This window comes from Aythya ferina (assembly GCF_964211825.1).
Source record: "Aythya ferina genome assembly, chromosome: 25".
NCBI classification, from domain to species: Eukaryota; Metazoa; Chordata; class Aves; order Anseriformes; family Anatidae; genus Aythya; species Aythya ferina.
Genome location: NC_140323.1, coordinates 1908098 through 1924246, shown reverse-complemented (window position 1 = coordinate 1924246; position 16149 = coordinate 1908098). Strand labels below are relative to the sequence as shown.

The 16149-nt window shown below is 50.1% G+C and overlaps 1 protein-coding gene across 4 annotated transcripts in view; it reads right to left on the bottom strand.

The window, feature by feature from the left end:
• Positions 1–16149, bottom strand: part of CTTNBP2NL (CTTNBP2 N-terminal like) — a 37293-nt gene that overhangs the window by 5655 nt on the left and 15489 nt on the right. Inside the window, exons 2-4 of one of the 4 annotated variants that reach the window (XM_084497863.1) lie at positions 15494–15644; positions 9722–9829; positions 1459–1689 (exon numbers count right to left, since the gene is read on the bottom strand). In XM_084497863.1, the coding sequence (XP_084353989.1) occupies positions 1459–1689; positions 9722–9820 (330 nt within the window). In that variant the 5' untranslated portion in view covers positions 9821–9829; positions 15494–15644. Of the gene's footprint in view, positions 1–1458; positions 1690–9721; positions 9830–11823; positions 11842–11984; positions 12028–15493; positions 15645–16149 lie in introns of those variants that run through there. The other 3 variants (XM_084497862.1, XM_084497864.1, XM_084497861.1) reach the window with 3 other exon arrangements.

Here is a 16149-nt window from a genome sequence, read left to right as displayed (position 1 = left end):
AAATAAGGCAGAGTCTCTTGGGGGGAGCTTGCACCTCACCTCCAGAACTCTAGGACTTTCCTAAAACACACTTACCAGGGATTTAGTGGCTTCTCAGTTTTCCTGCAATTTAAGCTTCCAAACAATGCTTAACTATTTCTAGGTACCCAGGGAACCTCTTTATAAGAGCGACAGAAACCTCTTTAGAAGGAAACCTCTTCACAAGGGCGACAGAAATGCTTCACACCCTTCACAGCCTGAAAGAACAGCCTTGCTCGTCCCCATCAGCAGATGACATGAAAATAAACTTCAAACCATGCACTGATGAGCAGTGGAACAGAGGGTTCAACTTTGAGCCTTTTGATTAGAAATAAAATGTGACTACTCGCATTTGGTATCTTCGTATTTGATTGTGTAAGCTTTAATCAAAGCAGGAGTGACATCTGGAGAAAACAAGAAACCACACCCAAGATGGTACTGGCTCAGGCGCAGGCAGTAGCCAAAAATATTCTTAAATGTGACATTATAAAAGCTGGCCTCTGGATACCAGTCTGCCACTGATGCAAGTAAAAGCCAGTAAAGGCAAAAATCCCAGTTACTTTTTTAGGTGGAGCAGAAGTTTGTGAAGAGGTTGAGGTATGGTGCTGCAGTGCAGGTGGTTCGAGACTCGGGAGGGCTCCTCCCAGCGATGCGCTCCTGGACAATTACTCTGTGCTCTGACTATACAGGAGGGACAAGTATTTTAATCATTTCGGCTTGTCAAATTTACTGCGGGACACAAAGAGCTCCATGTAAACACACGTTTTTTGTTTGTTTTTTAAAAAAACTAAGCAGTTACATAAAGAGAAGCTGTTGTAGCAAGCCCGAGAAGCTGAGGTCAGCAGACTCTTGCTCTCAGACTTGTGTGCGGGTTTATGCTCCCCTAGCAAACGGAGATATGTACGGCAGGTGAGCAAACCTCTGAGGAAGTAAAGTCTGACATGTGGCCCAGGCACTTCACTGGTGTCACTGTACGTTCAAGCTATATATGAAGAATAATAGATAATCCATTAAAGAGGCCAAGTTTTGGTCAAGTTTTAGTTTTTGTCAAGCCCTATTTTGTTAGAAAAGCCCAGCTTCCAGGGGTGCACTGCCGTAAGTAGCTGGTGCCAGCTCTTTCTGAGATAAACAGGGATATGTTTGCTGACAATTCAACCTTCCAGAAATGCGGTCTTACCCTTTAGTAAGTACCATACCTCCCAGTTGTGGATAAACTACTTCCTTTCCTGTGTCCCCTAATAAAGACACCTTGTTTGCCTTTCAAATTTCAAACTAACAAGCCTAACAGTTGCATCATATTGAGTGACATGAAGTTTAAATAAAGGTGAAAAGTCCTTCCAGCTACCAAAACTCAAGGCATTTAATAGTTTTTGTTTAAGTTGACATACTTTCAAAATGTAACTGTTAAGTTCTGTATAGCTTATTTGAGGAAAAACTTACCTTTCTGTGTCTGCTTTCTGCAGCAGCTAGTTGGGATAACATTCTTTCCTGCATATTCTTGCAATGTTTCATCACCACTTTCAAAATAGATAAGGGATTGGAGCATACTGGCTGCTTTTCACCATGATTCCCCTCTTTCAGGGTCTCAAAATCTCTTTGCAAAGCCATCAATGGATCACTGATGTTGTACTTTCCATAGCGCTCCTCAATGAAGGTGTCTCTACGCTGGGCCTGCGATAAAATAAAACGAATTTGCATTTCAACATACTTAAAATACAAAACTAGCTAAAAAGAAGAAAACGGTTCATCGTTAATAACCCCTTCCCCAACTTTCCACTTATAGAAATCTGACAGAGCCTGATACGTAACCTACCACCTGCTGTAAGTGTATTTAGGGAGGAAAACCCATGCAAACCAGAAAGAGAAGAGAAGGAAGTCTGGCTTAAAAACCCTTCAGAGCACACAGCCCAACACCCTCGTACCGCAGCCACCTGCCTCCATTCCTCCCCTGCAGAAGGTAAATATCAGGTCCTGCTCGCCGACAGCTCCGAGCATTTACATGTTGGGGGTGAGAGCAGTCGTGCGTTGGTTTGCTTCGTTACATCACCATCAAAAAATTTAATGTTGAGCAATTAAAGAGTTTTCTACTCTCACAATAACCTAGAAAGCTGTAAATTGTTAATGAAATCCTTACTAATCTCCTCCAGACTAAACAAAGCTTAGTGGCTCGAGGAGCGAGATAGGAACGCTTGGGTTTCTTTTGGTGACATGTAAGGATTCAAGGAGCTCACACTTCCTAAGCTTTACATTTCCTACATCTAGAGCCCTCCCTTCCAGCTGGAAAGCTGGTGGTCAGGATGCTAGGGCCTTACCCTACTGACCGACTACTGGGAAGTCCTAAAAACCAAACCAAACCTTTGTGAACACACAGATGTAAATAAATAAATAAATAAATCTTTACTCAAATAGCTGACGGAGACTTTTTGGTCCTGCCTATATTCCAGGACAGAACCATGGGATTAGTGTGGAAAAAACATGCCAAAGTTGAGCACTGCCCTCAAAAGGGGGAAGCGTGTGGGTTACGTTCCAGAGGCACAAAAAGCCCCTTTCCTTCCACATCTCCTCCATGACCCAACCCAGAGACAGCTGTCCGAGGATATGGACCTGGAGTTGGATTTTAACCCCTACAGCACAAAAATCCAGAGGAACATTCGGCTCTGCCATAGCCCTGCTGCCTTCCCGGGAAAGGTGGGCACGGCTGGGTGCCACACGCGCTTGGGCAGAGCTGGAGATATTGTTCTGTGTGTTTAGAAAAAAGAGGAAGGAAAGGATCAGCCCTGGAAACGGGAGGGCAGCCTTGGATAATAAGCCACCCATGGCTTAATGAATCACAGGAAAAACTACAGACTTTTTTTTTTTTGTGGCAGGGCGGGGAACTTCAGCTCTTCCGAAGTATTTATAAAAAGTGACTCAACCCGACCTCGCTGCAAGCGCACAGGGCACTTCTAAGTGACTCAGACATTAAAAAGGCTTCGAATACAGAGCTGGACATTCATCCAGCTGCCAAAATGCTTTCAGACAAGCTGCTCCTCCCCGGGGCCAAACCCGCCTGCTGGTGGGCACCGCACGGCCGCAGGAAAACACCGGAGAGACCCCTCGGCACGGTGCGCGCAGGGGGGAGGACGTTTGGGGAGCTCCCTGCCAGGCTGCTGCTTTCTAATAAAAGCCCAAAGAGCTGGGATTTATCACCAGCTAAGTTCACACCCCCTGCGTATAACCTCTGGCTTTCTGCAGGCGCTGACACAAGTCGTGGTTCTCCCTCGCTCCCAGGCAGCTCTGGGCTCGGCCGGGCTGAGCCGGGGAGGTTTGCTTCTTGCCTGGGAAAGAACGAGAAGTTTTTCCTTGCTGCTCTGCAATTAAATGTTTTCCTGCACCAGCAGGACAAACAGATGAGCCTATCATAACAGTAGGAGCTTGGTGAAGTCCAGCTATTCCTCTGTAGTAGCCAGCGCAGCGTAAACATTTAATTAAAGCTGTCTAGACTAGGAAAAGCCTTAAACAGCCCATCCTACACAGACTGCAATGAGTTTACAAAACGAAATCCGCTGCTCAGGCATCCGGGCCGCCACACACCAGGAACACAGGCACCGACCTGCAGCCTGCCTGCGACACCCCTGTGCCACGGGGCTGCCACCACTGCACCCGCTCGGGATGGGCGCACACGCGTGGGGCTTCCCCTGCCCGACGCTGCTCACCCCGGCACCTCTTCAGCTCCATTTCCCCCAGCTACGTTGGGGATGACACAGAAACAGCTCCAGCAGTTTGGGTTTTGTCCTGGCTGAACAGGAATCCGGGTATCAATGCAGTTTTTGTTCAGCTTTCGGAAGAGAAGCAACTTGATGAGGCAAGAGAAATATTCTGTTGCTGAGCCCAGCATGGAAGAAAAATCAACCTAGATGTCAGCTCCCAGTATCAACCTGGTGTAACATATAAAGATCAAGCCTCAGTAATAAACAAACACCATTGCAAGAAGCATTTCTAACCCAACAGCAGAAAATTGGGTCTGGAAAAGCCGAGATGATGTGCATACACCCCACAAGATCGCTGCTCTTCGGAAGGCGACGCAATTTTCTACACTTAGAAGTTCCTCTATTTCAGTACCTTCATCTCCACCATCTCAGACGTGGAAACTTATCAAAAAAATTCAAACTCTGGAAGCAGCTATAAATGGACTATTTGGCAATTTTGCAGAGGATTATATTGCCAAGAGGAAGAGAGTTAACATTTAAGTCAGGGCAGCTCTTAAAACAAAGAAACAAACAAACAAAACCCCAAAGAGACGAAACCCCAGGCAGCAGTGATGCGAGTGAATTAAAACTGCTGATGATCAGAAGAAGGCACTGGGGGGGTCCCAGCCTAGGCTGGCCTTTAGCTCCTGCTCAGGTTGAAGACCACGGCCGGTCCCTTTTGGCAAGGGCTCCCGCTGACGTTTGGAGCAGAAGCAACATCTGACAGCGGTGAAGGGATGCTTCCTGCACAGACTTCAGACCGCAGAACTTCACTTGGTTAGGGCAAAGTGCTTCCTCCTGGGATTTCCACGCTGTGTCAGGCTGGATGTTTCCCATAATATGCTTTTTTTATTTTTTATTTTTTTAAAGAAGATTTCCTTTTATTGAAACCTTGTTTATGAGACGGCAGTTTCTCTCTGCCTTCAATAAGCTTCACAACTTGTTTTACTGGAACTTCGCATGGGGAATTTCCAGCACTTGCTTTAAGTGTTTTTCTGGACAGAAGGTGGAATATCGCTCTTCCCTGTAATTTTAGGGCTCGGGATTTAACCCTGGGCACAACACAAACACGGTGTTAATTAACCCGAGCTCCTGCGTATGCAGTTCTCTGCTAATAACACGCACAGGAGTTCCTCCTTTATGCTGCAGAGTGGTATAATCTGCAAATAGCTCCTTACTGCCTTCCACTTCCTCATCAGCTCCTTTCCCCAGAGCCAGATATCGGGAGCGAAGACACGCTGAAGTCACGACCGCCAGCGAGGAGGGGATGGGGTGGGGACCCCTCGCTCTTTATCACTGAACAGGTTCTTTATCTCTGAGCTTTTTCTCCTACTTCATCAGGAGGCAGATGTTGTCTTTTGGAAGCTATGGTCTAAGCTTCGCTTCTAAACCCACTGCCCAGCGGACACGTCCTTTGGGGTGCATTAATTCTGCTTTATAGAGTGAATTACCGAATTCAGAAGCAAAGCAGCGAACGCCAGCTCCCACAAAACAGACAGCTCATTAGCACAAAAGACAGTTTCTGCTCCAAATTCGCTCGAGCCCTTAACATTAAAGGACACGCCAGGAAGCTGCTTCCTGTTTTCCAGAAGTGAACAGAACTTCAGTGCTAACACACAGAGAGCTCTGCTTTAACGAGCAGGGGGAAGGACCCCGGTGCTCTAGCACACCGACACGGCCGTATTTAAATATGGAATTGTTTTCAGTCACGGTGTGCTGCTTTAGAAAGCCAACCTATGTTTCATGCACGTAATCCTTTCTGCATGGCAGTAAGGAGTGAGAATCCAGCCCTTAGCATTATGCAACTCTGACAGCATCTGTTTTTTTGGATGATTTAAACACGATTATAACTACAGGAAAAGGAACACAATGAGAAATGAGATTTAAGGTCTGCTCTGAGGAGAACATTGAGATTTATGCAGCGGACAGGAAGCTCCTTTCGGGCAAAACAGCTTTTTTTTTTCAATGGGGTTTTAAAATAGAGGAAGCAAAGCGGAGCACTGGAAAAGAATATTGTGAATATGGTAACTTTGTTCACTTAGTCCTTCGTGCTAGAGCTTGGATTGCAGCAGCACTGAGATCCGAACGGCCGGCAGCAGTCCGAGCAGGTACAGAGCTGGGACACGGAGATGATTCTCCCCGTCACAAAGGCCCAGCAGCACTCAATTAAAACAATGCAGAGGAAAAAAAAAAGCTGCAGAAGAACAGAGACAACAGCAAGGGCAAGTCATAATGAGGGAGAGGCGTTCATTAGAGGTGACCTAACAACTGCTCTTTATAATCTGAGCCCCAGCAGCTGACGGATGAAGCTCGGGAGCCACAGAGGGATGGACGCTGCCCTTGGTGCTGTGAGGAGATCCCAGCAGGGCGAGCAGGGACGAAGGGCAGGGCAGTGGGGGCAGCCGAAGGGAAGGGTGGGCACTGAAGGGGCAAAACCGGCAGCCTCTGCACGGGCAGGCCCCACAGCTCTGCTCAGACGCTGCGGAGCGGGGCCAGTGCCAGCCAGCAAGTGGCCCGATACCACGAGGGAGCAGAAAACTATTTTAGGACTTGCAATCTGCATGCACAGATCCTCTCTGCTAAATGCCAGATGTTAAACGCGCTCCTTTAAGCACGCGGGAATATCAATTATTGCAGGCTGCACTACCGTCAAATCACAGCTTTACAAATTAAGGCAATCTTTTTCCACGCAGGTGCTTGTCCTTTCCTATAAGGTAACATCGGATCCGCTTCAGAAATCCCGAGGGGTCAGGAGCATTAAGTTGGAACTGGGTAGGCAAACCTCTGACCTTTCACCATTGCCATCTCGCTGTGTAATGTAACTGCAGGAGACAAACGCTGCTGTTGTGTGCTCCGGTTCCACGCCGCCTCCTCCCACGTTCGTCCACGCTTCGTGCAAAGCTATCGTGCCTCTGAAGAAAGCTGACTGCAGCCACAGAAATCACTCCTCAGCAGCCACAGAACACAGAGACAGCTGTGAGGCTATGGCCGGGTGACTTCTCCATGCACGAACCCAATGAATGCTTCTGCCAGCCCCCGATGTCCCCACTCCTCGCGGCGCACGTCACGGCTCGGCTGATCCAGCCTTAGAGGGCCTTTTCTTCATGGCAGCATTCTTACATTTACCAAAAGATGAGTAACCAGGTTAGCGAGGTGGGTTTGCCTTAAATTGCAGCCACACACACCAATATTCCAGCCGGGGAAGCCCTGGGAAGCTGTTACCACAGCTGCAAGCAGCAAACCAAAGCGCAGCGTGGCCAGGCTTTAACTGGGTGCTGGACACGTGCACACAGCAAGGCCAGGGGGCTGCTGAGGCTCTGTCCAGCCACCACCAAAAGCTTTGTGGCTCCTGCTGTTCCCCTTTCCCCCAGGCACCACACGGGCAATGCCAGGTCCTACCTGCAGCACGCTGGCACTGCTGGATGTGGTGCTCGGCCACCAGCCCTGCACCCTCAGGAGACCCCAGGAGGCTGCACGTGGCCAGAGCCAGCTCCAGCTTCAGGCTCTTGCCGCCCTTTCCTGCTACCTTCAGCCTTCCTGGCATTCTCAGGATGAGAAAGGGGAAATAAAATAATAATAAAAAAAGCACTACCTTTTGATTAGCTTGGTATTTCATACTCTGCGATTATCAAGCCTAGGTTACGGTTTCATTTAATTTCTTCTGAGCTACCCGTACCTGACAATCGATGTCAGAAGGGTACTTTAACCGCACGGAGCTCCTCGTGCAGGAGGGAATTGCAGGTTAAATTTCAACAGAGAAGATAATTGCATTGCACTACTGGAAGGTGCTCATAAAAAGCCCCTGGAACAGAGCTACATTCCTTTCCACTGGCCTCTCTGTGCCCCATGACACGCGTTTCACACTGCACTATTCAAGCCATACCTGGCCAGGAGCACGTTTCGGTGCCACAGCCAGAAAGCTGATCCCAGGAGAGGAGCCAAACCTCCACCCAGAGCCTCGTGCCAGGAGGGTAACAGCATCCCTCCAACAGACAAGAGATCGCCGACACCTGTACTTGACAGCCTCTCTCTTTCTTCCGTCAGAATACCTCCTTAATCACAGATTTAGGTCTTTTGGGTATTTCTCCTCCTGGGAAACCCAGAAGGAAGTTCAAGGCAAATCAGACTAGAGGAAAGCCATTTTTATCAGCCGTCGTGTAACAGCTCTGCAAACATCTGCTGCCAGAATCAGGGGCATAAAAACACACCGTAGGAACAGATTCTCTTTATGGGACCTCGTTATCTCCAGAGATCAGACAGTAACAAAGTTCACCACACAGGACTGCTCCGAGAACAGTTCAGAAGGCCAGAAGTGGAACCCAGAATTAGTGCCACGCAGCCTCCTGAGCGCACCAGGAAACACACCCAGAGTGTGCCCTGCCGAACGCCTCGTACTAGCGTCCTCTAAGTGTCCTGGGCAATGCACAGCATGGTAAAACACAGGTCACCACAGCCTGTATTTTGCTCTTACCATACCTAAAGAATAGCAGCAAACTGCCAAGATCCATCTAATAAAAATATAAGGTCGCTGTAGCACCGTGATAGCAAAAGCAGAGTACTGCAAGCTGAAAGGAGCAGAGGGAAGCCAGGAGCCTTCTCGTGTCGAGGCCACAACAAATCTCAAGCAGCACCAACTGGAAAAGTGCTCCGCAAGAGCTCAAACAGTCAGCATAAAGTCGACTGTGTGAAAACAATCAGCAGCTTTACGCAAACCTATATGCTGGTACAGCGACTGCATCTGGTTCTAAGAGACGCATGCCAATTCTCATCCTCCATCTGGATTCTGAATGTCGTCATTTTAACGAGCAAAACAGAAAGATTAACTGTTATTTGTATGAACGATACAAAAAAAAGGCTTAGAAACTAGCCACTGGTCCAGCTTAGGAAAGGATTTGTGTATACTCAACTCCAAGCATTACTGAGCTATCTGTGTGTGTATATATATGACTACTAATGGGTCAAATCTGCAAAACACCTCGCTAATTTGTACGAGAACACTTTCATCTCATCACAGGCAACCTGACAGGGCAGGAAGGGCCACCCCTTGCGGAGGGCCCACCAAACACCCCACATTAATGCATGCCCTGCAGGAACACAGAGATGCACCCTCCGATCTGTATAGCCAAAGCACAGATGAAAATTAGCTTCTTCAGCACCCAACCGTTCCCCTATAGGCCCTGGAAATCCACAGAAATCACAGAGAATGGCTCAGAAAGCTCCCCACACCCAGGTTACAGCAGTTGAGGAGCGCCGTTCCATTGCTGTTACCCAGCAGCAGCCTGCCAGGGGGTGACTGAGGCAGGGGCACCAAGTGCTGGGGCAGGAAGGCTGAAATAGAAGCCTCTCGCCACGCAGGGGGACCAAACCTACTCCCAGGCACTACATCAGGTTTCCATGCCACAGATACAACTTTTGGATGGGTCAGTTTCAGCTGGTAGCAGTTCCTCTGGAAGGTTGTGGTACTGCTTGCGCCAGCAAAGGGAAGGAAAAGCAGGCGGGCACACAAGTCTGCTTCTCTCAGCAGCAGCAGCAGCTTACGGTGGCTTAGTTTAGCACAAAGCCGTGGCTGCTGCTTCCTTATTCCAGTGACGTTATTCTTGCTGAAGGACTAATCTGTGAACCCTCCTGGCGAGAAGATGTTCTGCTTTGAGAAGCCTTCCTTATTGAATAAGAACAGAACCAACAAAGGAAGTCTGGCAGACCTTCTTCATTTCTCAAGCACTCGGTTCCTTATCAGAGAGGATGGAAGCACACCCACAGCTCCGCCTTTCAACTTTGGAATGCTTCTTGCAGAAAGCTTACAGCGACGGATTTGAGGAGGTCGAGTGATACACAGCATTTATTACCTAACACCACCGATACTGACACAGGGTCCAGTACCAGTAATAAACCACTGCTCCCGAATTTCCCCCTTTGCAGAGCCTTTACCAGTCGTGTTGTTATTTTTGTCTCTTCTCGTGGTACTTACAACATACCTTTAAGGCTTCTATGACGAGATCTCTCGCTTCTAATTCTCCCTCAAGAATGCTAAACAGCGTCAGTAGTTCTGGTTTGCTGAGTTTTTCCAGATTCATCCTGAAAGCCTGAAAAATGGAAGATGGTTTATTAGGCACGTCTCTTGTCTATTAAAATCAATACTCTAAGTTACGCCGTCTAATCTCTATGTAACTTCAGCTTCCAGTTCCTCAGATTGCCGTGGGGTGGGGGGGAAGGAAGGGGAGAATGCATAATGCAAACGTTCTCTCTGTAGCTCCCCAGACCAGTTGTAGGGAGTCATTTTTCACCTTTTCCCCAAGGGTCACCAGCAGATGCAGGCCCAGATGGCGCAGGGTTAATGTGACAGCACGACACTCGCCATGAGGTAGCCAGCCAGCAGGAGGGGGGCAAAGCAGAGCTATTCAAGGCTGTGCTCCAGCAGGTAGCAGCTCTGGGTGACCCAGCTGCAGCATCACGCTGAGGAGCAGGGCTGAAGGCAGCCCAGGCCAGGCCACCTCACAAATCCCATGGCAAAGTTTGTGTTTCGGTGCTGCAGCGCGTTCCCCGGCAAGGCCATTACGCATCGCGGTGGAACGGGCCCAAACCACTTTACAAACGAAAAAGAAAATCAATGCCACGAAGAATACACACTTAATTACTGTTCTTTGAAGCCGTTTCAATATCGGCATCATTTATTAAGTATAATTTTACTGCTCGCACAAGAACGGAGATCCATCGCCTGAGCTCCCCGTCCAGCAAGCTGCTTCTGCCCTGCCAGTGCACCTAACGCTGCCTCGTTATAAGCCCCTACGTTACCTTATTTTATTACAACAGCAAGCATTTCAAGCACTAAACCCTCGTCTCTGATGGAAATACACCTCCTGATAATACAGCCTCACGCTCCGTACAACAACCAAGCGTGCCTTTTCTGAGCCCACGCCACATCCATCTATTGCCACCCTCCAAATCCATCAGGAAACGCCAGCGGACGAGGCAGCTGCTCACAGATCCCCAACTCCAATGGCAAGCGATAAAGGATGAGCTTCGCCTTTACTAGAGAAGCCTCCCCAGCTCCAACGTTCAACCAAACTCCACTTTTTCGGAAGTCGCTGCTGCTTCCCAGGGATTTGCATAACTGTGCCTCTGGAGAATTATGCACAAACGCAAGTTCTGTCTTGCTCACGCCAAAGCAGTTTTCCAGTTGCTGGGAACAGAAAGTTCTGCTTGCAGAGAGCAGCAAGTCGCCTTCACGCGGCAAGAGAAATTACAAACCTACTTTGTGTCCCTTCGGCTAATTAGGGGGGTTTCTCACCACGCGGGCACGTTCCTGCTCCAGGCAGCGCCCTGCGTGAAGTTGTGCAGGACAGTTGTGCTTCTTAGTGACTTTTTCGGATGGGGCTGCCCAGCGAAACTTCACTGGAAACCTCCTGAGGTGCCGGGGGGGCTCTGAAACCAACCCCAAGCGGACACCAACAGGAGCCTGCGAGCGCCGTGCGCTGCTGCAGACCCACTCAGCTATCCTCAGGAGGACAGCACAGGGCTGGGCGCTCGGCAAACCCGTGTGTACCCCCCAGAGCTGCCCGACCAGGAGCTGGTGATGCCGTGGAGAACTCAGCACAGCGACCCAAGGCGCGTTTTGGTGGCCCTTTACCCCTGACACCGCACCCCATGCACCCGGTCACCTCCTGGGGCACGGAGGCAGCTTTCCAACAGCCCTTCTTACCCCGGGGAGCACAGCAAGCAGCAAATTAACGTTAAAACGTTAACGACAGCCTCTTGGGGGACGCTTGGTGTCGCCGTGACACCCCAAAACCCCACGGAACCGCGGCCCTGCCCTGCACGGTGCCTCCCAGCCACCTGTCACGGGGCTGTGCGGGGACACCCAGCGCCGGGACAGCTCCTGGGGGAGGGGAGGGGGACACCCCCTGGGCCGGGGCACCGGGAGGCACCGGGAGGGCACCGGGGGATCACCGAGCATCCACCCCCGGTCCTGCCCGTCCCGGTTACCCGCCCCTGCTCCTTCCCGGACACCCCCCCCCGGTAAATCAGAGCCCTCCCAGCGCCCTGCCCTGCCCCCGACCCCATTTACCGAGCCCCTCACCGGGAGCCAGCCCCGGGAGCCGCGGTTTGACCCCCCCGGGATGAGGCCCAGAGGCTCCCGGTGCCCCCCGCAGTCCCCCGGGGCCGCCCCCGTCCCCCCCGCCCCGGGCCGGGCCCCTCGGAGCGAGCCCCTCCCCGCCCCCCCCCCCCTCCGGTACCGACCTGGCCCCGGCCCCGCCGCCGCCGCCGCCGCCGCCGCCGCCCCTACCGCGCCGCTCCGCTCCCCATGCAGCCGCCCCGCCCCCTGCCCCGCTGACGGACAGCTCGCCCGCCAATCGCAGCCGCCGCCCGGCCCCCCCGTCGCCCAATCGGCCGCGGGGGAGGCGGGGAGTGGGCGTGGTCCGGGAGGTGGAAGGGGAGGAGGCGGCCAATCAGGGGGAGGGGGTGGGGCGAAGGGGCGGGGCGCGGGCTGAAAATCCCTTTTGTTTGCGGCGGCGGCGGCGGGGAGAGCGGGCGGCTGTGATTGGAGCGTCACTTCCGGTGCGGGAAGGGCGGGGCTGCGCCTCGGGGGCTGGGCCATGACAACAGTAGGCGGGGCCTAAGCCTATAGAGGCCACGCCCCCAGTTAGGCCCCGCCCCCTCCCCCGGTACGGCCCCGCCTGGGGGTCCCGGGGCGGTCCCGGGGCAGCCCCGAGCTGGGAGAAAGAAAAGAGAAAGAAAAGAGAAAGAAAAGAGAAAGAAAAGAGAAAGAAAAGAGAAAGAAAAGAGAAAGAAAAGAGAAAGAAAAGAGAAAGAAAAGAGAAAGAAAAGAGAAAGAAAAGAGAAAGAAAAGAGAAAGAAAAGAGAAAGAAAAGAGAAAGAAAAGAGAAAGAAAAGAGAAAGAAAAGAGAAAGAAAAGAGAAAGAAAAGAGAAAGAAAAGAGAAAGAAAAGAGAAAGAAAAGAGAAAGAAAAGAGAAAGAAAAGAGAAAGAAAAGAGAAAGAAAAGAGAAAGAAAAGAGAAAGAAAAGAGAAAGAAAAGAGAAAGAAAAGAGAAAGAAAAGAGAAAGAAAAGAGAAAGAAAAGAGAAAGAAAAGAGAAAGAAAAGAGAAAGAAAAGAGAAAGAGGTACCAGGAACTCCTGGGGGTGCAGGGGCCGTGGTGGGGCCGGAGCTGAGCACGGGGACCCCGGCACTGCCCCACAGATCCCAGCCTCGGGGGCCCAGGGAGGCCTCGGTGCTGCTCCTGAAACACCAGTGACCGGCACAGAGACACGGCGCCTTGCTGTCCCTAAGCTCCATTCACCAGGAGAAGCACTCCGGCAGCCGCTGCTTCAGTGGATGAATTTTCCGACAGTGCTTGAGCACTTTGATAAGGAGCAGGACTTGGTTTGCTCCTCATTTCCCTTGCAAGGCACTGCTCTTACCTGGCCAGGGCGCACACAAGCTGCAAAGAGAAATTCGCTTGGAAACCTAACGGCAGAGCCCACGGCCTCGTTTTCCTTTAATTACCCCGTGCTGAGTGTGTTGGGAAATTGCTTTCTGACAGAAAATTGCTGCCACAGCTCTGGGACCCTGCTCGATGTCTTTGCTTCTGTAGCTGGGGGGCAGCGGGCAGCACGCGATCGCTTGCACGGCCGCGGGGTTTGGTCCTCGCCTCCTGTGTGAATCCGTCCTGCCACCACGGACGTGTGCTAGGCAACTGGGGGTCATCTGTCAGTGGTGATTCTTGAAGAAATTACAGAAAAAAAAAAAAAAAAAAAAAGAAAGAAAAAAAACAACACCGAAAGCCCCAGGATGGGGTTTAATCATTTTGGCAAGGGACCATGCAAGGAAAATAAATCGCACTTTATCCAGAACTCGCTTGTGGAAATTGCATCAAAGAGAGGCTAGAGGCGAAACATCGTCAGCCAGCAGTGACAGCAGACTTATCTTAGATATAAGCTTGCCAGAGGTGCCGTGACCCATGGTCTGAAAGCAGGCTGTCCTAGCGAGACGAGTCCAGCTCTGCTCAGCAACAAAACCAGGGGAGAGAATTCTGCGGTGGTCCTCCAGCTCACGCTTTGCTGTTATAGAAGACGTGTGTTAAATAAATTCATTCCAAATAGCAAAATAAGTTCGTAAGCATCAGCTCCACGGCCAATCCGAAATTCCAGAAAGTTTCTTCCCGTTTGACTGAAGCACTCTGTGTTGGGATGAGCAGAGCTGGGGGTGACCGTACCAGCGCTGCGGTTTCCTGGCTCTGATTTTGTGAACGTCTCCAATTTGTGACCAGGTGGCTTCATCTCACTTTAAGCTGACAACAGGCTGTCTGGAGGGAGTTCACAACTGAGAGCAAGTCACATTTTTGTCACGTCCTGATGAGCACAAAAGCACACTTTGAGCCCCACAGGTTTGGTGTCAGAGGAGACCAGAAAACCCCAGTGCCCAAGGCCAGAGCAGTGGTGCCCACAGGTGCTTCTGTTACACAGAAGCCACTCAAACACCAAAACAAATCCTCCAAAAAACCAAAAACTTCTTGCAAATTCCTGTTGTATTTCCCTTGCCCATCATCTCCTTGATGAACCAGTCCTAGCCTGGCTAGGACCTCTTCAGACACAAGCCTTGCTAATATCTTATCTGCATTTCTGCCCTTCTCTGCCTCTTTTCTAACTCAAGCAGAGCTCCCTCTGTGCAGAGTCGTGACTGATATTGCATACGGTACGTGAGATGCAAGATTCTAGCTTGTGTGCACACCTCATAGCTCATGCAGAGTACAGTTGGATGCATAAGCTAATTGCTAATGGTAAAACACTTGCAGAAGGGTTCTGCATCCTATTTGCAGGCCAGAACAATACAGAATAAGCTCCAATTTTCCCAACTGCCACAGGGTGAAAAATATATTGCTTTAAATCTGTCCTGGTCTCTTGATTAGATGAAGGCAAATTACATGTTTTTTCCACCAGTCTATTATTACAGCTTAAACCCTACACATTTTGCTGAATAGATCTGTTTTGCTCGCAGGAATAAACTTCCTTCTGTGGAAGGATAACAGCGTGATTGCATCCGACATTGCAATTTCGGAGCTATTTCTCCAATGCCCCTTTTCACACTGATAGTGCAAGGCCCGTGGTTGCAGAGCAGCAAACCCACAAGAGCACATTCGGTTTTCTTCCATCTCGGATGGAAGAACAGAGACCTTTGACTGCTCCAGCAGCATCCCCTGGGATTTCAGCGAGGGCAGGATCCCATCCGTGAGGGTCATGGGCCTGGTCCTTCATGCCTGGGGAGCACGCTGCATTTAAAGGATGTCATAAATAAGTGTGCAAACCACATTTCCACGCTGGAGGTGAGCACCCTGCTCCTGCCACCTCCCCGGCAGTAATAAGGGGGAGCCTGGCTTCAAGGCGAGGTCTCGGACACAGCCGGGGGGGGCTTGGAGGAGGAAGGAGCCCGGCACTGAGCCACACAAGGTACCGCAGCAGCTGCTCTACCGACAAATACCCTAATCCCCAAGGGACACTAAAAATAGCCAGCTCCCAGATCAGCCATGCTTCGTTAGGCAGTTTTTACACCTAGATGAAAAGCACTTTTAAGACACAGTTTGAAGCATGGCAGTTAGCATATTTTCTCTTACCCCATTTTATTTCTGAATGATGCGAAGCTGAGGGAGCGCTGTGTACTTCCACCCAGCATTTGCCATCTTATTTTTGATCCTATTTTATTTTCTATTTTATTAATTTAAGCAAGCATCTGTGGAGCAGATGCAGTACTTACAGGTTATCCAAATCTGCGTTTTGTTCCTTCACTGAGCAATCTGGGGGGGAACAAGAAGTTTCTGCTTGCAGCGCTGCCTCGCCGTCTGGGGCCCTGGGTTACTGACATCCGTTACTTCAGAGGGCGAGCACACTGTCTTCTCCTTTGCATCCTATTTTTATTTTGAATAAAAAACCCTTTCTTCAGCCTAATCAAGTTTTGAGCAATGTATTTCTTCTTGGCACCTACTCCCATCATTACTCACAGGCTGTATTTCTCCCATGTCCCACCCACCTGCCTTCACAGTGCGTTATGGATGAAGCACCTTGAGCACATAAAGAAATCCATTTGTTATTTTTAAATCACAATAAACCTGCCTTGTATGGAGAAGGCTTTGGGACTCTTTAACCTCATTTTTCTAGTTCTGGTAGCCAGACAGTGACAGTTCGTGTTTACGTATTTGGTTACATGTTAAATGAAATACTCAAGCCAATTGATGCCACTTTTTGGGACTCAGATAACAGCAGGTGAAAGACTGAGGCAGAACAACTTATCTTTGCTCATAAATCTGAGCGTATCTCCAGGTCCAGTTACAAATTCTGCAATTTTAGACCTTCTCCACAGCATAAGATAAACTAAACAGAACATTAGAGGGATGTATTTACGCCGTGGTTTTC